General features: G+C 50.0%; 2 protein-coding genes across 2 annotated transcripts; both read right to left on the reverse strand.

Moving 5' to 3' along the window:
* Nucleotides 1-246: 246 nt before the first annotated feature.
* On the reverse strand, nt 247-992 carry LOC145945139 (uncharacterized). Its single transcript, XM_083053964.1, has 2 exons — nt 760-992; nt 247-703 (listed from the first exon to the last, which is right to left on the reverse strand). Exons 1-2 carry the CDS (start codon nt 990-992, stop codon nt 247-249), a joined length of 690 nt encoding a protein of 229 aa, XP_082910090.1.
* A 16,949-nt stretch (nt 993-17,941) lies between these two features.
* On the reverse strand, nt 17,942-18,609 carry LOC145945140 (uncharacterized). Its single transcript, XM_083053966.1, has 2 exons — nt 18,387-18,609; nt 17,942-18,258 (listed from the first exon to the last, which is right to left on the reverse strand). Exons 1-2 carry the CDS (start codon nt 18,607-18,609, stop codon nt 17,942-17,944), a joined length of 540 nt encoding a protein of 179 aa, XP_082910092.1.
* Between the last annotated feature and the right edge of the window lie 4,563 nt (nt 18,610-23,172).

Genomic DNA, 23,172 nt, shown 5'->3' on the forward strand with positions numbered 1-23,172 from the left:
GTAACGCTCGAGCGCCTCAGCCACGCCCTCGCCGTCGTCGCCGAGGCCTCTTCTTCTCATCCTCTTGAAGCGGCGTCTGGCCTGGACGGAGGTGCGTCTCAAGTCCGCAATCTCCTCCGTCCACCAGTACGCCGCTCTCTGCGGCCTCGGCTTGGCTCGGGGCATGGAGATGTCACAAGCATCCCTCATGGTTTCCCCGAGCCATGCCACCTGGTCCTCTATCCCTTGCGGTGCTTCTGCACCGGGCTAGGTGGCAGAGAGCATGGCTGCCACCAACCTGTCAGAATCCAACTTGGCTAGGGCCCACCTTTTGGGTAGGTCCCCCCCTTGGGCGCGGTTCAGCACCCCCCGGCGGGTGATGTCGACCCTTATCCGGATGTATAGATGGTCGAAGAGGGTCTCTTCTTGCATCACTCGCCAGTCCCTAATCCTGTCTGCCGCAGAGGGAGACGCCCATATTAAATCAACAATGGACTCCCCCTGCGGCCTGACCAAGGTGCTACTCGACCCCTGATTTATGATACAGAATCCGAGAACCGCTGCCCAATCATCCAAAACCCTGCCTTTGCGGTTCGTTCGCCAGGAACCCCAATGCGCCGAATGGGCATTGAAGTCGCCGGCGACCACAATTGGTTCGGGGAGTCTCCTCAACACGACGAGCGAGATCTCGTCGAGGATATCCCCGAACGTGGCAGGGTCTATACTGGGGGGATATAACACCCGATTACCCACAGTGGGCCCCACTCCACGCCTGTATACCCTCGCCCCCCTCCGATCTTGGTGCACGGAGGGGAGCCTGTCTCCTGTCTCCACGTGATCGCGACCGAGCCGCTATCGTTCGTGGTCCAGCACGGATTATCGGCTGGGACACGATACGGCTCGGCCGCGATCCCTATTCCGCATTTCCACTGCGCCAGGGTATGTAAGAAAAGATCCTGGTCCCTGGCACAGTGGTTCAGATTTGCCTGGAGGAGGCCTATTTGCTTCGCCATAATTGGCAACGCTTAGACCTCCTCCATGGTCACCTCCATAAGCTCATTGGTTTGAGCTGGAGGCGCGTCTCCTCCTATCTTCACCTGTTTGGAGGCGCCCCTTTCTCTACGTCTACGTTGGAGTTTGGGCGCCTCCTTAACTTGGCCTTGGGCGAGCCCGGGGGAGGCAAGGCCATCCCCGGAGCCCCCCTTGGCCCCTCCTTTCTCCTCTCCTTGCTTGCCTTGGGAAGGCTCGGGGGAGGCTACGCCATCCCCGAGACCCCCCTTAGCTCCTCCCTTCTTCTCTATCTGTCTGCCGCCCTTCTTGGCGGCCCTTCCACCCTTCTTTGCGCGGCAGCTCTCGCCGCCGGCGCGATGGTTGGCCGGCAAGCCGGCCTCTGCGCATAAGACGCAGTGCGTCTTATTTTTGCATTCTATGGCCTTGTGGCCAAGGGAGCCGCAGTTATAGCAGCAGCCAGTTCGATCAACCGGGCTGCTGCATTGCTCTTTGACGTGCCCTCTTCCCATTGACCGGAAGCACTGGAGAGGGCGCGCTTTGAGTGGCTCTACCCTGGCCACCACCCATCCCACATTTACTTTACCCGCCGCGGCCACCTTGACCGTGGCCGCGACTGGGCACTGTAACCAGAGGGTGCCCATGGCCCCCTTGTTGAAACGGATCTGGCCCGTTTTGATTTCGGAGGCCTGGCACTCTCCAATCTTAGTTACCGCCTGCTTCACTTCCTCGACGGTAGCTGAGTCGTCGAGTCCGTGTATTCTGATATCGCCCTTCTTACAAGGGCGGGTCACCCGGACTCCTTCTTTTCCGTCTAGCGCTTGTCTCAGCCTCTCCGCGAAGAGATCTGCCTTTTCCCCCTTATTTTCACCTGGGATCTCATATAGGATGGCCCCGGTGGCTGCTTGGCGAGCCTTAACGTCTTTATTGCCCAGCTCCTCTAGGCTCACCTTTTGGCGGGCAAGGGCAATTGTCTCGCCGTATGAGCCTTCCGGGCAGTGAATAGTCACCGCCGCCGTCCTGGGGTTCCTCCCGGACCTCCTCACAGTAGCGCCTGGGGCAGCCTTTCCCTCGGCCTTCTCTTTAACCGAGAGGGGGGGAGACTTCTTGATCCCGCTACTGCTCTTGGAGGAGGGCTTAGCGGGCGCTGGTACCGGCGCCCGACTCTTCCTCGCTTCCTTCCTCCCAACGATCTTCACCCAGGCGGAATCCTGGGCATCCGAATGTCGCGGGAGCGGGGGAGGATTGTTAGGGGAGGGACCCCTTGTTTGGGCCTTCGCCATTATTGGCTTCGGCCCATCCTTTCCTGGGTCTCCCAGAGGGTTTCCACCCTTTTGGGAGTTACCCTTTCTCTTTCCTTTCTTCCCGGCGCCGTCCTTGGCAGGGACCGGTCCCTTCGGCGGCACGGCGTACTGCAGGTCGGCGTCGTAGGGGACTGCTCTGCTCGGGGGAGGTTTTGAAGGCGAGCCCTTGGCTCCCTTCTTAAGCTTTTCCCTCATGTCGAGCAGCCCCTGAATACGCGCGGTCAACTCATCGTATGCGCTCATATCCTCCTGCCCTATGCCAGGAGGATAATCCTCTAATTTCTTGACAGCTCCCTTTACAGGGGGTCTGTTGACCGGTGGCGCCGCTGGTGTTGGGACATCCATAGCGATGTCCACATCCATTGCGGCGTCCACCTCTATTTCCTTTCTTGCTGTGGCGGATGAGGAGGTAATATCCTCCCTTACCACGTAAGGGTTCACCCCCTCATTTATAGCCTTTGGGGGCGCAGTTCGGGATTTCTTCCCTTTGGCTTTGCCTTCCCCTTTTTTGAGACGTTGAACTTCGTTCTTCAATTGGAGTATCTCTGACATGAGTATCCTATTTTCATTCTGTAGAGTCTTTATTTCGCTCTCCCCCTCTGGATTATTGATCACTGTGGCCTGCGACGAACTTGTCGCGGCCAGAGCGGCTATGGCGGCCTGCAGGTAACAGGCCGCATCCGATATTTCTTTTTGCACGTTACCTTTTAGTCTCTTGCTTTTTATCGCGCATTCCTTTAATACGGTAACGCACTCCAATCCCCTCGCAGCGACATCAAGCGTCTGCGCCTGCGAAACCTCGTCGTTGAATTCGGCAGTCTTCTGCTCAAACCTCTGCCACGCCTGGTTTTCACTCAATGGCGTGGCAGGGTCGAGCATCTCTGCCTCCTCCCTGCGCTCTTTCTCAGCGAGCTGCTCAGACTCTCTGACCTTTTTTTTCTCATGCTCTCCGGTGGTAACGGGGCGCCGTCGTTTCCTCCTTTTGGGGAGGGGTTCCTTCCCCCAATCGGAGTCGTACGTATCGTCCTCTGGTAGAGGGATCTGGGCGATGACCTCCATCGATACTCCCTCCTTCTCGGTCTTAGACATCTCTTGTCGAGTTTCCGCCTCCGTGGGCTCCTTGCGTGGTACAGCTTCCTCTCTCCGGAAGACCACTCTCGGTTCCCTCACAAATTTCATCGCCTTTACAGCGACCTTAGAAGACCGCGGCCCCGGTCTGGAACCTTTGGTCTCCTCCTCCCCCTTAGTACTTAAGTTATTGGTTATGTTATTGCAGCTCATTTTATTCCCACTCCCTGCGGAGGCTCGATCGGCCGGCGTATCTCCCACCGACCAGGGGACGACCCAGAAACACGACCCGAAACATGACCGGAATCGTGCCCCCGGAATCGACTCCCAAACCGGTGCCCCGGGGACACCCGGGGGGCCGGCTTATGCCGCGGGCCGGGGGGGATACCACACCCCCGGCACAGGACTCCGAGCCCCTTACTCCCCCATGAGGGGTTTGACTCCCCCATGGGGTTTCGGGGGTCCCCCGCCTCCGACAACGGGGGCACCTCCGCAGGTGACGCCACTCGGGGGGCCCCACGGACGCTTTGGACGGGGTCGCCGCTCCCCGGCCCCGCCCTACACGCCATGGCGACCAGCACGTCCCCCCGCCGGTGACATCACCTGCCAGCGGGGGGACGACACCTCTCCTGACCGGCCGGTTCGGAAAGGGAAACGGTCCCGACCGGCCAGGAGTACATGCTCTCTCCGCCGAGCCCCGCTTCGGGATATGTCCGAGCGGCCTCGGCGGCAGGTCCGCGTGGCACCCTCCGGGCCATGCCCCTTGGGTAACCTCTCCGGGCAAAGCCCCTCGGGTGACCACGCGTGACCTTCCGCGCCGCGCCCGGCCCGAGCTCGGAATACGTCCGAGTGGCCCGGGCACGGCTAACCCCAGGGACGCTGGGACGGGGACCCAGGCTACCCAGCCTGGAGACCCTCAACCAGCACCCCGGGGCCCTACGTGTCGCCGGGCCCCGCCTCGGAAATGTCCGAGCGGCCCCGGCAACCGACCGCCGTGACACCCTCCGGACGATGCCCCTCGGGTAAACCCTCCGGGCAAAGCCCCTCGAGTAGTCACGGCTGGTCTCCCCCCCCCGCGGCCCCAGCCGCAAAGAAACCCATCCCGAAACCCGGCGGGAGCACTCCCAGGAGAAATCCTGAGAACACCCCCCCTCCCGGGGACACGGAACAGAAAGCCCCGCGGTCAAAGCCGCAAAAGCATGGCGGGAGGGCAAGCGCCGAAGCGCCGTGCAATGCCCTCTCCTAACGGTGCCATGCCACCGGGCGTTTGAATTCCGGGTCGCCATCCCTTACCACCTACGAGCCAAGGCTCTTACGGGGAAGTGGGCCCCGTCCCCCAAGACTGCGGGAAGACTCCCGCAGTCAAGGAGGAACCCCCGGAAACTAGGGGGAGCCCCCAGAGACCGGGGGCAAGTGTGCCTCATGATATGAGGCACTATCCGCTCTTAGCACCCCTCGCAAAGCTATCCCCTTGCGAAGGGTGAGCCCCCCCACCACGACAAGGTGGCGGATAACGGGGGGGGCCGTGAGGCCTATAATGAAAGAGTGGGTGGGTGGATAGGCCTCACGGACGGATGTCGTACCACCTTACACAGATATTCGCCGGACATGGTTGTTTCGGCGAGTATCTGTGTAAGATAAGGAAAGAGCGCACCACGCAGTGCTATCATTGTGACGGGGACAGGGACACGGCGCAGCACACGCTGGAATTCTGTCCGGCGTGGGCAGAGGAGCGCCGTGTCCTCGTCCAAATTATCGGGGAGGATCTGGCGCTCCCGACCATCGCTGCTAAGATGGTCGGGAGCGAGGAAGCGTGGGAGGCGGTCTCCTCCTTCTGCTTCAAAGTTATGACGCAGAAGGAGGAGGCCGAAAGAGAGCGGGAGAGGCGGGGAAGAAGGGGGAGACTCCCTCTCAGCCCTGAATCCCGGGGGGAGAGGGACGACCCCTCCTGGCTGCCTGGGCGATGAAATCGCCGCGGTGGTGGCCAGCCCGGGTCGGGCCCGGGGGGTCAGTGGCCGGGAGGGCGCGAGGGAGAGAAGGTGCCCGTGGTAGATGGGGAGGTGGCGGGGGCGGCCCGCTGAGGCGGGGACGCGGAGGCGGACCCCCCCGTCGCAGGAGAAGAAGACACCCCCCGGAGGGGGCGGAGTAGAAGACGGGAGGTTGGGCGAGGGGCGCGGTGCCCCCCCTCGCCCGGTTGTAGAGGAGGTGGCACGTTAGCGTGGAGCAGTCCAAGGAGAAGGGCGGGGGCGGGTGCCGCCCGGCTGGCGGCCGCACGACGTAAGCTCTGCGGTCGGGAGTCGGGCGGCGTCTGCCCCCGCCCATGCCGAGTTCCTCCCCCAGTGGAGGGTCCCTACCCGGGTCGATGGTCGAATCCCGATAGGGTGGGAACCGTGGCCCGGGGGCAGGGGGGACCACACCGGGGCTCACTAGGAGCCCCATTGCACGTGGTCCTCCCCGGGTAGGGACGCGGCAGACGGGGGCCCTCTCACCGGTGCCTTAGAGCGCCGGTGAGAGGGCACCACTGTCTGCGGACGGGTTTCCCCCCCCTTCTGGGGAGCTCCTCTGCCCATGCCGGACAGAATTCCCAGAAGTAGGGCTCCCGGTGCGCTGGCCGAATCTCTTTTCCCTCTTGGGAGAGAGAGGGGGCCTCGTTCCGGTGGCGGGGGGTGGCGGTTCGAACGGGAAAACTCGAACACCTCATGACCCCGCCCCCCAAACTTTTTGGGAGGGCGCGGCGTGGAGGTTGTGCCCCTCTGCGTCGCAACCGAGTAGGATCTGCACAATGACGGGGGAGAGTATCTTCCTCTCGGGGAAGATGCTCTCCCGGGACAGATAGGGCCAGATGATGGCGGGAAGTGATGCAATTGCTGGTTCCCCGCCATCACCGTAAGCGCCAGCGCAGGCACACGCTGTGGTTTTAGTGCGGTAGGTCTTGGGCCCCCTGACCGATCCACCAGTGGACCGGCCAAGGGGAACAAGGAGTCCCACATAACCCTCGTCCTCTACCCGGAGGGCGAGGGTACCATGATGGTTTCCACAGCGTAAAAAAAAAAGGCTCATCTGAGCTAGAGTTCTTCTTATTTGTTTTCTGCTTTTGTACTTTCATTTTGTTTCTTCCCACTATCCCGCTGCGGCTCCGTCCCCCAGGGTATACCCCCACCGGCCAAGGGGTGCCCCGAAACATGACCGGCCACACCCCAAGGCCGGGCTCCAAGTTTCCCCGGGGAGGGGACATACGTCATTGGCCGGAGGATACCGCACCCCGAGCCCCTTACTCCCCCATGAGGGGTTTGACTCCCTCATGGGGTTTCTGGGGACCCCCGCCTCCGACAACGGGGGGTACCGCAGCGGGTGGCGCCACCCGGGGGGCCCCACGGACGCTTCGGACAGGGTCGCCGCTCCCCGGCCCTGCCCTACACGCCGTGGCAACCAGCCGTCCCCCCACCGGTAATCACGTCCGGTGGATGGGACACACCTTCTCCTGACCGGCCGGTTCGGAAGGGGAAATGGTCCCGACCGGCCAGGAGTACAAACACTCGCCGCTGGGCCCCGCCTCGGAAACGTCCGAGTAGCCCCAGCGGCAGACCCGCGTGGCACCCTCCGGGCAATGCCCCTTGGGTAACCCCTCCGGGCAAAGCCCCTTGGGTAACCACGCGTGGTCTACACCGCCGTCTCAGCCCAAGCTCGGAATATGTCCGAGTTGCCCGGGAACGGCAGCCCCAGGGACGCTGGGACGAGGACCCAGGCTACCCAGCCTGGAGACCCCCAACCAGCACCCTGGGGCTCTACTCTCGTCGCCGGGCCCGCTTCGGAAACGTCCGAGCGGCCCCGGCGACTGACCGCCGTGACTCCCTCCGGGCAATGCCCCTCGGGTAAACCCTCCGGGCAAAGCCCCTCGGGTAGTCACGGCTGGTCCCCTCCCCCTGCGGTCCCCGCCGCCGAAAATCCCACCCCGAGACCCCGGGGGGACATCCCCCGGGAAAGACCCCGAAAAACACCCCCCCCAGAGACACGGCACAGAACCCCAGCGGCCGAGGCCGCAGACTGCATGGCGGGAGGACAAGCGCCAAAGCGCCGTGCAGTGTCCTCTCCTAACGGTGCCACGCCACTGGGCGTTTGAATTCCGGGTCGCCGCCATCCCTTACCACCTACGAGCCGAGGCTCTAACGGGGAAGTGGGCCCCGGCCAAGTACGGATCTGCCAACATCGTCAGTGCTCGAGGACCTCAAACAGAAAACCGAGAGAAGCTCCAGCGGACCAGGACAGGAGTACGCAACCACAAAACAGCGCAAGAAAACGACCCCAGTAATTCGGGAACGCCGCGGAGTGCGACAGAAGACTCTCCGGCGCCGACCAACAGCTGACCGTGCGGGAACAACGAGCGAGCGAAAGAAGAATGCGTACCATCGTTATACTGTAAGTCAGCATAGTGTATAATAACATAGCCTGAATGTGGGCACCGTCAAAAAAGAAGATCACGTTTCAACGACCCCGTTTTTTAAGCGCACCGGCGAAATTAGCAAATAGATTCGGCTTCGTAACACCCGTGCAAGTAGTAGAAGAAGCGGCCCGCGATATTCGCGATAGCGTACGAAAGAATCTCGAATCCGAATACCCAGGCGTAAATCCGCGCGAACCGGAAGCTCGCGAACCCGAAACCCAAGGCGTAACAGACAACCAGTCCTCGCCGCATAATAATAACGAAGCAGGACCGAGCAATATCGATCGAACAACGGTTGATCGCGTTTCGGTAAGACGAAACTACTCCCCCGTGTCGTACGATAGTAGTATTTTTGAGATACCTGACGGAAACACTATGACACACCCCACGATCCCGTCCAGCGACATAGATAGAGAAATCGAGCGTATGCGAACGCAGACTAGGCATGGCGCCGCCGCCCATTACGAGGATGCCGGACGTTCTAGCGAAGATCCGAGCAACGCGGTATTAGTCGAGGTTTTGCAGAGCTTCCGAGAAATGCAAGAGGAAATGAGACACCTCCGCGACCAGATGCAGGATCTACGTACTAATCGGGAAGACTTAAATAGAACGCGAATAATACACGAAAACCCCTATGCCGAAATCTCATATGGACGAACCGTGAGCAATGTGCGCAGGCAAACCGCACATCTGCATGGTTTCTTACGGCTGAAAGAAGCGCGGTACATGATACCTGAGTTCGACGGAACCTCCCAAGCCAGACTTAAAAAATTCTAAGCGCCAGCTCCTACGCTATAAAAAATATTAACCCGGTAGACGAAAAGACGCTAATAGAAGCGATACTCTGCACCAAGTTAAAGGGGAAGGCTATGCTCGACTTTGAAATACGCGACATAAACAACTTCGCCCAACTTAAAAGGGAACTGGAAATCTGCTATCTAAGCAAGAGGAGCACTACCCATCTTCAAGTGGAATTCGACACCCTGAAGCAAAAACCCGGCGAAAGCGCCCGGGAATACGGACTACGCGTCGATAATTTAGCCATGGAACTGTACGAATCCATGATCGAAGGGCAGGCTTTCGGCAGCGAGCGCAAGCGCATTATACTCGATACTCTTCAACAACAAGCCCTGCAGAACTTCCAGATAGGCCTCCAGGAAAACATTCAGCTGATGGTACAAGCACAGCATCGCACGACGCTACAAGACGCCATCGCACAAGCCAGCGCGGAAGAGAAAGTGATGGGACCGACAGAGCAGACACTACGACCCCGGACCGACCAGACTGCTTCACACGCAGGACACATCAATAAAACTATACAGTATCACAAATGCGGGAAGACAGGACACCTCGGACGAGACTGCCGCACGAGCAGATACGCCAACAGATTCTCCTTGCCAAAATTACAGGGGAAAATCAACGCTGTTGAGAAACATTGCACCTACTGCAAAAAATCAGGTCACGGTCGTAACGAATGTTGGAGTCTGCACGGACGCCCGGGAAATACGCGGACAAAGACAAACGGAAATAAGAGCGCCCAAGGCCATTCTAACACTAGTGGACAGCGAAAGAAACATACAACACCGGAGGATGAATAAGACGAGGAAAACACGAAACGGCCGAGACCCGCGGCCGAGTATCAAATATCGCAAGTAATCACACAACCACCCACTACTACAGGTCTAGATCTAGTGACTCTGCCCATACAAGAGGCAATGAAGGGAAGGTTAAATTTACTCTTCGACACCGGCGCAACCGTGACCTTAATTAAATTAAGAAATCTAAAAGGGGAACCCATGATCTACGAAGAGAAAATGGCATTGACCGGAGTAACGGGACACCAGATCCAGACCATAGGAAAAATTAAGGCCACAATAACCTTGAAGGACCGAAAAATACGGTATCCTATCTACATCGTGAAGGACGATTTCCCCATCGACTACGAAGGAATCTTGGGAGTAGATTTCTTGCAAAAGCACAAGATAACGTGTGATTACGACAAAAAACAGCTACAACTAGCAGAGACAATATTAAAATTACGCCCGTACCGCGCGCTAATGCTGAAGCCGCGAAGCGAAACAATCGTCCGAGCCACCACCGACTCGAATAAGGTAGGCGTGGTACGCGCCGAGGAAATGCTGCCCGGAGTATTTATCGGACACTGTCTCGTAGAACCAGAAGAATTTTCATGCCCGATTAGCGTTATAAATACAACCGAAAAATACATTAAAATGTCAACTCCATGGGTAAACGTCGAGGAAATTACGAATACGGTGGCTCGAAGATATAATGTCCCGCCCCCGCAGGAAGCGCCTACACTCTCCCGCAGAGAGCAAATAAAAAATTTACTCTGACTACAACATCTCAATCAAGAAGAAGTAAAAACATTGCTTCAAATCTGTGAAGAATTCGGTGACGTGTTTTACCTTAAAGGAGACGCGCTGACTTGTACTCCTACTACGTCACACGAAATCGCGCTCCGAGCTGACAGTGCACCTGTAAATGTACGCCCATACCGATTGCCGGAGAAACACAAAAAAGAGATAAATAAACAAATAGAGGGCATGTTGAAGGACAAGTTAATCCGACTTAGTAACAGCCAATGGAATGCGCCTTTACTTGTGGTCCCCAAAAAAGCGGATGCGGAAGGAAACCGAAAATTACGCATAGTTGTAGATTTCCGGAAACTTAATAATTTAACTATAGGCGATTCTTTTCCAATACCAAACATAACGGATATACTAGACCAACTGGGAAATGCAAAGCACTTCACCACCTTGGATCTAGCGTCGGGCTATCATCAGATACCCATGGCCGAGCCCGATTAATGCAAGACTGCATTTTCCACACCGTATGGACATTACGAGTTCAATCGAATGCCATTCGGGTTAACGAACGCGCCAGCTACATTCCAACGGTTAATGAACTCCGTGCTGACGGGACTACAAGGGATCAAATGTCTCGTATACTTGGACGATATAGTAATATACGGTAACAGCCTAGAGGACCACCACATGCGACTCGCCGAGGTTCTCTACAGATTACGTAAACACAACTTAAAACTCCAACCAGACAAATGCGAGTTCCTTAGAAAGGAAGTAATATATTTAGGGCACATCGTTACAGAAAAAGGGATCATGCCTGATCCTTCCAAAATAAACGCCGTACAAAAATTCCCCACTCCCACCAAAGCTAAGGAAATCCAAGCGTTCATAGGTTTAGCAGGTTACTATAGAAAATTTATAGAAAATTTCTCAAAAATTGCTAAACCGTTGACAAAATTAACAAAAAAGGAAGAAAAATTTGAGTGGAACGGCGAACAGCAAAACGCATTTGACACGTTAAAAAATAAATTAACTACCGCACCCATACTAAAATATCCGGAATTCGACCAGGAATTCCTCGTAACAACGGATGCCTCAGATTACGCCATCGGAGCCATACTGTCGCAAGGCCCGGTAGGACAAGACCGCCCGATTGCTTACGCAAGCAGAATTTTGTCACGGGCGGAACATAACTATAATACTACTGAAAAGGAACTACTAGCCATAGTATAGGCAGTAAAACATTTCAGGCCTTATCTGTATGGTACGAAATTCAAAATTATCACCGATCACAAACCATTAGTATGGTTATTTAATGTAACGGATCCTGGATCGCGATTGATGCGTTGGCGATTAAAACTTGAAGAATTCGATTACGAGATTGTACACAAGGCAGGCAAAGCTAATAAAAACGCCGACGCACTCAGCCGACACGTAGGTGAAATTAATAAAATCGATGAAGAAGAAATTAATGACACAAAAACAGAGCGGAAATACACGGAAGAGGAGAAACGCCGCATACTATATGAGTATCACGAGGCACCCCTAGGAGGACATCAAGGGACAGAACGCACCATTAACAGAATCCGGTTACTACACAACTGGAAAGGACTGACTAAGGACGTAGAAAATTATGTAGCAAAATGTGAACTCTGCCAAAAAAATAAACTTTCGCGAAAAAACAAAGCACCGCTGGTAATAACAGACACCGCAAGCAAACCATTCGAAAAATGCGCTTTAGACATCGTAGGACCCCTAACGATCTCTGGTAATGGAAATAAATATGTACTTACCTTCCAAGATAATCTAACGAAATTTAGTAAAGCGATTCTGATAACTAACCAAGAAGCCGCAACAATTGCAAGGGAATTCGTAACAAAAATTATTTTCGAACATGGTATCCCAGAAAAGGTCTTAACCGACCAGGGTACAAACTTCCTTAGCGAAATGTTCAAGGACGTCTGTAAATTACTAAAAATTGAGAAAACTCAGACAACTGCATACCATCCAGAAAGCAACGGAGCCTTGAAACGATCACACCGTACCTTAGCAGAATACCTTCGCCACTACATTAATGCTGAACAAATAGACTGGGATGAATGGACATCATACGCGATGTTTGCATATAACACCACACCGCATACAGCCACGGGGTTCACGCCGTTCGAACTACTTTACGGGCATCAAGCGACCCTACCTACGGCATTATCGCAACCCCCGTAGCCGACATATACATACGATGACTACGCGCAAGAATTGAAAGACAAATTACGCGCCGCCCAGCAACTCGCAAAGGAACACTTAAAAAACGAAAAGGTGAAAGCAAAGGATAACTACGACAAAAAGTCGAAGAATACCACGTTCAAGGTAGGAGAAAAAGTACTATTACACAACGAAACCGTCCGCTGGGGCCGATCCAAAAAACTCGATGCATTATGGACCGAACCATATACAATCATCGACAAAATCTCCGATGTCAATTATAATATTAAAGTAGGACGAAAGATAATAAATACACATGCGAACCGTTTAAAAGCGTTCATAGAACATTAAGAAAGAAAAATTTCGGCACATCTATTTCCATTCCAGAGCGCTAATGGCATGGAAGATGCAGCCTACTACCGCAAGAAAAGACCTAGAAGAGGAATACGAGATAGAACAATTTAATCGAGAGCCAGGGATATACTTCGAAAAAATCGGTTATCTACATCAAGTAGAATCCAACTGGAAGTTAATAATTAATATAGACCTAGGAACCTTAAATAAAAGATTCCACGATTTACAAAATTATATTGATCACGGACACCTCCTACACAAGATACAAAATAAAGAAAACTGCCAAATCCAAAAAACGATTATCGAAACGGAGAATGATAAATTAACACAACTCTTAAAACGAGTAAACATCATATACAGGACACCGACAAACAAACGAAGAGGACTACTCGACGGGATCGGGACACTAGCAAAAACTCTTCGGAACCATGGATGCTAATGACGAAAAAGTCATTAAGAAACAACTACTCCTCTTACAAAATCAAGAGCAAACACTGCATCACACGATGAAAAATCAAGTAAAAATTTTAAACACAACAATTGCCCACATCGATAATCTGGAAAAAACAACACAATACAACGAATAACTACTACTCAATTTTACCACCAAAATCCAAAAACAGATGGCAAGTCAAGTACAACGAGAAGAAATACACGAATACTTCTCCATAATTAATGCCATAATAACGGATTTGATGAGAGACGCGGAAGACGTCATCGAACACTTAATGGCAGTAAAAACAGGAAAGATACATCCGAGGTTAATTCCGTTAGATCAAATCATAGAAAGTCTCAAGGAAGCCACGTCACAAATGCCCCAAGGACTATTCTTCCCCTTCGGAAACTCCGAAGACAATTGGCTCACGATTGAAAAATTCGTAACAGTTAGCGCATATTTTAATAACCCATACGTACACACTATTTTGCGCTTCCCACTAATTTCGCATCCTAGATATAACATAGTGAAGGCTATCCCCCTACCGAGTTATAGCCACGGGAATTTATTTACCTTCGCAGAAATAAACCAACCGGTAGTAGCCATTGATAACGAAAATCAAAATTATCTAACAATAACGCAAAGTAATTTAGAAAAATGTATTAACGTAGACAAACACTATATATGCGAACAAAATAGGCCCATCTATCACATAAACGACAATGCGATCTGCGAAATTCAAGCATACACATACACTCCTCAGGGCAAAAGTTATGCGACACATGATATATACATTCCAATCATACCATATGGATTGAACTGACTAACCAGCACTCATGGTTGTACTCCACACTTACCGAGCAGCCGATAACCATAAACTGCCAACACCATGAAAAATATGGGACAACCATCGCGGGGACAGGACGAATCACACTAGGCAACACTTGTAAATTAGTAACAGCCGACATGATTGTAAAAACTTCGGGAACCATAGACGGCACATATCTCCAAGCGTACTTACCGGAATATAATATCTCAAGGGTAAAAATCGAAATATCAGCGAACCTGAATACAATACAGTTAAAGAAAATAATTCAGAACCCTACCGAACTAAAAGATTTAAGCTCGAGACTACAAGATCTAACAGAAGATCTAGACAACGTCCGCGTTAACCCGTTTTTAAAAAACAATTTATATATCCAATATCAGGTAGCACAGCCATTCTTATTATAAGCATAATAGCTATAATATTGTACCGAAGAAATAGAAGACAAAACCTACCACGTGAAGAATAGGGAAAAGGAAAACTCGATCCGTTTTCTTTTTTCCGCGGGGGAAGGGTGTTGCAACCGTAAACACTATGACACAACTACGACCTAAAAACCCACAAAAGAGAACGCAGAATCAGCATTTCGAAAGATATAGCGCGCGCCTCGAAATCGAAAACGCAACCGATTGCATACACGCGTTAAGACATCGCGACACATTCGAGATCGCAAAACGCAGACGATGCAAAACCGATTGCATACATGCGACACATTAACCGAAAAACAAAACCTACTTTCGGGTAATATAAGCGCGCCTGATTAACTCCTCGGGGCCGTATTCCGAACCGAAGAAGACAAGTAATTACATATAATCTACTTCTCTTGTGACCAAAGTGTTCTGTTCACCATCCTCGACACTCGGATTCCCAACTCCTAAGACGAACGGACCCCTCACAGTATCCTATAAATCCCGTTGTACCCTGAGAGGCACAACAATATAAAATATTTAACATTCTTGTATATATAATATGTACATATATTTCGTACATACCGGCACTGTTAAAACTTAATTTCTTAACACAGTCTTCTAAATTAAACCACTCGAGGTTTTCGTCTAATTACAAAAAACAAACAAAAAATATAAGTAAAATAAAAATAAATAAACACAAAATATATATTATTAGTTTAGTTATGTAGCAATTAGAAAAATATGTATCTCGTATATATGTATACAATAACAATGTACGAAAACACGTATTTTAAGAATAAAAAATAAAAATCGGTAATAGATAGGCTATTCGAGCCGTACGCGGATGTCGGTGCGTCGATTCCAACGAAAATTAATTTTTCGTTGGAATTAATTAATTGTGCACGGGGCACAAATTTTGCTTGGTACACCGCCAAGACTTTATTAAGGAACAATCTCAATTCGAGATTTTTAATTCCAAAGATCCCCTCTGTCCCCCCTAAAGAAATGTAGGCGAGAAAAATATAGATCCGAAAGTCGCTGAATCGGGAATCGAACCCGAGACCTTTCGCTTGCCGGGCGACTGCTCTCACCATCTGAGCTATTCAGACCCTTCGACTCTATATTTTTCTCTGCCTTGATAAATAACAATTTGTAAATAACGCCTTTTTCAGCCGGCGTAAATTAAACACTAAGAATATAAAGGCTCGATATATATCAAATATAAATCGGTAATAGATAGACTATTCAAGCCGTATGCGGATGTCGGTGCGTCGATTCCAACGAAATTAATTTCCAACGAAATAAATTTACAAATACGAGCCTTTATATTCTTAGTGGACAAAAAATAAATATTACATACAAGATAAAGAGGTAGATCCATATTTTATATTTATTCCGCGGCCCCTAAGGAATTTCGGGGCGTTTTCAGGGGACCGCCAAACCCCTCCCAGCTACCCATCTATCATCGTCCTCTATTTACAAAACTTCGTGTAGAACAACATAATATGCATGTCAGATCTTCCATTTTCCCTTTTTGCCGTCATCCTCCTCTCCTCTCCTTTCGTCACCCTTCTTTCCTTCCTTCTTGTCTCCCCGGCCTCTGTTTTCTCCTCCTTCTCCCATCCTCCTCTCCTCTCTCCCTCACCCTTTTACAACAAATTTCTCATCCCTCTAATCTGGCCATTTGGAGACCTCACAATAATCTAACCTAACCTCCCTCTCCCTTTCTCCTTCCCCCTCCTCACCAGGCCACCTTCCTCTTTATCCTCCCTCACCTCTCCTACCTAGATCTACCCCTCCATCCTTCTCTACCTCCCCGCCTTCCAACTCCCTTCCTTTACCTTTTGACCCATTCTTCCCCCTCGCTGACCCACCCCCATTCCTCCCCATCTATCTCTATCCTCCTATTCCATACCCTTACCGCTTTTCCTTTCCTTTCCTCCTCTCTCGACCATTCTAACATTTTCCACCTTATTTTCCTCTCCTCCATTGTCAAATCCTCATCTATGCCTACTCTCCACATTCTTCTAAAATCCCACTTCTTTTCTAACAGCCTTTCCCTATCCTCCTCCTCTTCCAATTCCGCTATCAGCACTTTCTTCCCCCTTTCTCCCGTCCTTTCTCTAACTTCCCTCACCTTCACCTCTTTCCCTAATGCCCATGTCATTAACCATTCCATCGTCGTTCTTCTTTCCTCCGCATCCTCCCCCTCTACCCCTCGCCAAACTATATTCTTTCTCCTTAGTCTTCTCCTCTCTCTCTCCTCTCTCTTCTCTCTCACCCCTCTTTCTTTCTCTCACCCCTCTAGCCTCTTCTTTCTTTCTGACGCCCTCTCCTCCCACTTCTCCCCTATCCATTCCTTCTTTCCATCTTCTTCCATCCCTTCTTTTCCTTCTTTCTTCCCTTTACCCCCCCTCTTTACCTCGTTCACCCTTTCTCCTCCTCTCCCCTTCTCCTAACCTCCTTTTCTTCAGTCATCTTCCATCACCATTCCATCTTACTTCCCTCCAAATCCCCATCCACCCCTCTTTCTTCACTTACTTCCCTCCCTTTCCCATCCCTGGCTCTTTCCTCCTACTTTCCCCTTCTGTCCCTCTCCTCTTACCCCCTCTTTTCTCCTTTTCTCCATTTTCCCTTCCCTTTTCTCTTTCCTCCCTCTCTCATCCCTTCTCTCACTTTCGCCCGACGTCTTCTCTCCTCCTTCCTCCTTGTCCTCTTCTCTCTTCTTTTCTCTCTTCTCCCCGTCTGCGCCTCCTTTCTTCTCTCTTCCTCCGCTCCCCCCTTTCTCCGTCTCTTCTCTTCCACTCCGCCTTTTGCTCTCTCTCCCCTCTTCTTCCACTCCCCTCTTTCCACCGCTGCACTGCTTCATGCCGGTCATCTTCCGTCCGCTCTCTTCCAATTCTTCTTCTTCCCTCCCCCCTTCCGTCCTCTTCTCTAAGTTCTCTTCTTTTATCTGTTCTCCTCTTACCTCCCTCCACCTCCTGTCCTCTCCGCTCTCCGACTCATTCTTTTTACACTCCTTCCTCTCTTTCTTCCTTTCCTCTTCCATTCTCTCATCCCTTTCCACGTTCTTCCTCCATAACCTCTCCATCATCTCCAGTCTCTCTAGCCTTTTCTCCAATCTTCTTTTCCTCTCCTCCTCCACAGTCTCTCTCTCCGACTTCCTCTCCATCACCTTCAGCATCTTTTCCATTGTCACTCTCATCTCCTTTATCTCTCTCACTCCCTCTTTCATCCATTCCATCTTCCGACTTTCACTTTCTCCAACACCGAATCAGTAAAATAATACACCAAACTGAGCCACACTCTCTCTTGTGCGTACATTCCGCTCCTTCTACACGTGTGCAATCACTTTCGTAAACACCTGTTTCCGCTTCCTCTGCTGTGGCTACCGCCACTATTTGGATAGGTAAGTAGCAAGAATATCGACTTTAGCTAAAGAATATATTGAGAACTTTTTATTATGTCTGGGTTCTTTTACAACGATACTCACTCTACTCTCAGTGAGAGAGGACATAGAATATATAATACTATGAAAGGAATATAGGGAATTTTTACACAGCCAATCAGGTACAGCGGTGTCGCCACATTATTCCCCCTCCAGCAACGTAGTTGCGATTTGAACGTATTTCTTCGTCTTCGGGCCGGGATAGGTTCTTAAGACCCGGTCAGGTTGGTGCTCCGAAGTAGAGGGTGATGAAGTTAGTGGCTGTTCAGTCTCTAAAAGATTCGTTGAGTATGCTGGTTTGAGCCTTTCTGTAGAAATATTAGTAACTCGCCCATTATTTTCGATAGCAAATAGACGATCGGAAATGCGCTCGACAACCTTGAAGGGACCGTTGTATGGTGCATCTAAAGGTTTTTTTACAGCATCTTCTCTGACGAAATGTGAGCAGGTTTGTAAGTCTTTATGTATGAAAGGTCTAGGTTTAATATGATGCGCAGTAGGCTGTGCGCGGAGTTGACGCATATGAATTCGAATCTTTTCGATAAAAATCTCCGGGTCGGTAGGTGGATCTTCAGTATCAACTCACCGGGGACTCGAAGAGTTGAACCGTATAGTAGTTCGGCAGCCGACGCTTTAATGTCTTCTTTGTATGATGTGCGAAGACCTAAGAGGACGGTAGGAAGGTATTCCACCCATTGTCGTCCTCCGTGGCAAGTAAGGGCGGTTTTTAGAGTACGATGCCACCACTCCACGAGGCCGTTGGATGCGGGGTGATAGGCTGCGGTTCTGGTCCTGTTGCAACCCGCCATGTTGGTTAAGGCCTTGAAGAGAGCTGCCTCGAACTGAGGACCCTGATCAGTCGCCACGGTGCGTGGAGCGCCAAAGCGAGCAATCCAATTGGCGTAGAAGGCCGTTGCCACTGTGTCAGTAGTAACGTTGGCTAGTGGAATCGCCTCGGGTCATCTGGAAAATCTATCTATCATTGTTAGGCAGTAGCGATAATTTTGGCATATCGGGAGTGGTCCGATGAGATCAATATGGATGTGTTCGAAACGATGATCAGGAGATGGTAGTTTCTCTGGTAGGTTTTTATTGTGCCTGTGAACTTTGGCTGCTTGGCACGGTAGACAAGTTCGAGACCAGCCTCGGTTCTCTTTGTCCATCAGTGGCCAGACGAATTTTTGACTAATTTGACGACTAGATGTTCTTCCGCTTGGGTGAGCGAGATTGTGGACGGCTTCGAAAATCTTCCGCCGAAGAGTCTTTGGCACAAAAGGACGGATTGTATCAGTTGAACAATCACAATATAGCATTAGATCAGTACCGAAAAGTATGAACTTCCGCAGCTTCAGGGATGTGTTTCCTTCGAGTAAGGTCTTCAATTCGTCATCTTCCAGCTGAGCTTCGGCCAGATTTTCCATTGATGTAATGATGGGCATCTCGACCGCATTAATTCTGGAAAGGGCGTCTGCGATGGTGTTCTTCTCCCCGGATATGTGACGAAAATCTGTCGTGAACTGTCCGATCAGGTCTAGTTGACGGGCTTGACGAGGGGATGCTTTATCGAGTTTCTGTCGGAATGCATGTATTAATGGCTTGTGATCCGTAAGTACAATGATTTGTCGCCCCTCCAGGAGGTGTCTAAAATACTTAACTGCCGCGTAGATCGCAAGGAGTTCGCGGTCATACGCGCTATATCGTTTTTGGACGTCACTCAGTTTTTTAGAAAAAAATGCGATAGGCTTAAAAATCTCACCGTTGATTTGTTGGTCAAGTGCTGCGCCAATCGCGATGTCCGAAGCGTCTGTGGAAAGGATTAGTGGAGCCGCTTCCGCTGGATGTGACAGGATTGCTGCGTTTGCGAGAGCAGATTTGCACGTGTTAAATGCTTCTTCTGCGTCTGTAGTCCAATTGATGGGACGCTTATCTCTTTTGTGATAGTCCTTAAGAAAGGAGTTCAAAACAGCTTGGTCTTCTGCTGCGTTCCTGAGGCAACGCCTGTAATAATTTACCATACCAAGAAACCTTTGTAGATCCTTGATTGTCTCTGGTCTCTTGTATTGCAGGATAGTTTGTGCTCGGTCGGGGTGTGGTATGATACCCTTGTTGGAAACCGAGTATCCTAAAAAGGAAATCTCCTCTACGCCAAAAACGCATTTGGAGACGTTGACGGTGAGCCCATAATCTTGTAGCCTTTTAAACAAGGTATCAAGATGTTGTAGGTGCTCCTGTTCATTGGATGATGCGACTAAAATGCGTCGTCCAAGTAGCAAAAGGTAAAGTTGAAAGTCTTCTCAGCGCATTGTCCATGTGGCGTTGAAACGTCTGCGCCGCGTTACGCAGTCCAAAGGGCATGGTAAGAAACTCGTATAGGCCGAATGGTGTGATTACGGTTGTCTTAGGAATGTCCGCCGGAGCCATTGGAATCTGATGGAAGGCTCTGATTAAGTCGATTTTTGAAAAGAATTTCTTACCATGTAGTCCTGTCGTGAAGTCTTGAATATGCGGCAAAGGGTAGCGGTCGGGAACTGTGACCGCGTTGAGTGCCCTATAGTCTCCACATGGACGCCATGTACTGGTCTCTCTCTTCGGTGCCATGTGAAGAGGCGATGCGAATGGAAGATGGTCTACAGATACCCTGTTCCATCATGAAAGCAAATTCGGCCTTGGCTGCCTTGAGCTTTTCGGGAGAGAGACATCTGGCTGGGAACGCTGGAGGTTGACCTTCAATAATTATATGATGTTCGACGGTGTGCGTACTACGAGCAGAGGCTAAAGAAGGCTTCGTCAAACCTGGAAACTTGGCGAGGAGTTTATGGTATTTGGACTTGGGTACGATGGTATTAATCGATCCAGAAGTAACTTGTGATACAATACCGTTTGCTTTTAGCAGAGTAATATTATCTATAAGGCGACGATTCCTAATATCCACTAGGAGCGAATCAGCGAAATATCTGCCCCTGTATCCACCAGGAACCGTAAGCCAGAGGTTTTGTCCAAAACAAGTAGGCGGCTTTGAGAGGTGGGACCGTCGTTGACCGCCAGTATAGGCGACGGTCGCGTTAGTTTTCCGAGATTGCTAATGTTTTCTCGGCGGTGCAGGGACGGGTGCAACGGCGTGCTTGTGCGCCAAAGCGTTTATGATAAAAGCACAAACCCTTGTCCGAGTCGATTTTATCCTTGGAGTCCTTTCGTTGATGACTCTTGTTGCGATGACGAGATCTTGATCGGCTCTTCCGTTGGCGAACAGTTAAAGCTTCAACCTTTTTGACTAGATCTGCTAGGACTTGCTGGCTGGAATGAGTTTTAGTAGCGTTGCTATTTCGGTCTGTAACTTTGTCTGCGAGTTCTGCCAGCTTCTCGAGAGGTACACCTTCGACGACAGCGAGGGTTTTCTGCACACGCGATGGTAGACGCTGCAACCAAAGCGTTTGTAGCATATTGTCTGTAACACAGCCGCCCGATAACTGTTTGAGTTCACGTAGCATCTCGGAGGGGCGTTTCTCGCCTAACTCAACTCCTGCTATAAGAAGTCGTAAACGTTTCTCCTCTGAGTCTGTGAAGCGGGCTATTAGTGTATTTTTTTGTTTTTGGTACTTATCTGTGTCTGGGGGTCTCTCGATGACATCTGCCACTGCCTGCATTGTTTGTTCGTCGAGGTGCCTTACTATGGCGCTGTATTTAACGTTGTCTGACGTTATACGATAAAACGTGAACTCACTTTCGAGTTGGGCGAACCAAAAACGTGGGTTCTTCTGCCAAAAGCTGGGAAGGCGTACTTTGCGAAATTCGTTTGCTAGGATATCGCCTCCGTTTCCGCCGCCTCCGCCGTAGTGAATGTTATGAGGTCCGGATGTTGTCGCGGGGAGTGCCATCGCTGCGGTCTGATCCGGCATATGAGAGGTAATTGGACGGTGTCGGTGAATGTTCTGTCATCTTCGAAGATGTAATGACGGATGTGCCGGTCGACTGTTCTCGAAACTTTGATGTTTGCGCGTAATACTTGCTTGACGTGCAGAAGTCGTCGTGTTTTTCTTTTTCGGGTTCATCAGTTGTGGCTACCGCCACTATTTGGATAGGTAAGTAGCAAGAATATCGACTTTAGCTAAAGAATATATTGAGAACTTTTTATTACGTCTGGGTTCTTTTACAACGATACTCACTCTACTCTCAGTGAGAGAGGACATAGCATATATAATATTATGAAAGGAATATAGGGAATTTTTACACAGCCAATCAGGTACAATGGTGTCGCCACACTGCCGCTGCCACAGCGCCATCGATCCTGCACGTGTCGATCTCCGCTCGTTCCAGCGCCCTCTCTATCACCGTCCTTTCTCCGTACTGCTACTCTCTACCTTATCCTCCTTTTACCGACGCTTCTCCTTTTTCTCCACGTCATCACTCTTTATCCCGTGCTTATCCTTCCTTCTCTTTCAATACTCCAATTTTCCATCCGCCAATGCACCTCCACCATTCCATCCTCCTCTACCACTTCGCGGCCACTTAATCCTCTGCTCCCAAGCCGTCTCCTCCTCTCATTTTTTCCACCGCACTCACTTTATTCCGCCTCCATTTCTCACTAAAACTCGGAGCACAGACAGTCACCTGTCACTACTCCGACGGCCATCCAGGTAGATCCATATTTTCGTCTATATTAAATGTGCACGTAGAATTAATACATATGTTATCCAAGAAGTTTTCGTTTTCTAAAAATAAAACATTACCCAGCAAACACGAGTATATAACTGTTATATTGTCATAATAAAACGAAATGTAACACGCAATATAACACGAATGTACAAGCTTTTATACACGTTAGTAGTAATTTCCTACTCATATATATTACAGCTATATAACACTAAATATAGCGCGGTATAAAACTGTTATAAAATTGTTATATACATGTTATAACAAATTGTTATATAAATGTTATAACATGCAAATATATAAAGGTTAGGCGCAAATATGTATATGCGTATATGACAAAAGTACTTACAATTAATTCAATTTAATTAAATAATAAAATAATAAAATTTAAATAATTTATTTTATAAAATTCTTTTATATTATTTTTTAAAAAATTATTTTATAAAATTTTTTTTAAAATTGAAAATTTTATTTATATAAAAATAGTAAACTTTACAGCCTAAATATTATAATATTATGAACGATTTTCTCTCATTCGGACATTTATTTATTCGCTTTCTAAGTTTTCGATCAGTTCAATATCTGAATTCTCTATTGAGATATATCAGAAAAATTAAACTGACAAAAATTAATTATGACATTTTTTAAATCTTAATATATATAATAGTCATTCTTTGTAAGCTTTATATAATTCTCATGACTGAAATTTAAATACGAGATAG

The sequence above is a fragment of the Prenolepis imparis genome, unplaced genomic scaffold (genome assembly GCF_030444845.1).
Source record: "Prenolepis imparis isolate NDT839.2.m4 unplaced genomic scaffold, iyPreImpa1.0 SCAF_14, whole genome shotgun sequence".
In the NCBI taxonomy this organism is placed as follows: domain Eukaryota; kingdom Metazoa; phylum Arthropoda; class Insecta; order Hymenoptera; family Formicidae; genus Prenolepis; species Prenolepis imparis.

Coding starts and splice junctions, on each gene's coding strand:
- LOC145945140 (XM_083053966.1), bottom strand. CDS start 18,609: ATGGCGGGTTGCAACAGGACCAGAACCGCAGCCTATCACCCCGCATCC. Junction 18,259..18,386: donor TTCAACTCTTCGAGTCCCCG/GTGAGTTGATAC, acceptor TCATACATAAAG/ACTTACAAACCTGCTCACAT.
- LOC145945139 (XM_083053964.1), bottom strand. CDS start 992: ATGGCGAAGCAAATAGGCCTCCTCCAGGCAAATCTGAACCACTGTGCC. Junction 704..759: donor AAGATCGGAGGGGGGCGAGG/GTATACAGGCGT, acceptor ATATCCCCCCAG/TATAGACCCTGCCACGTTCG.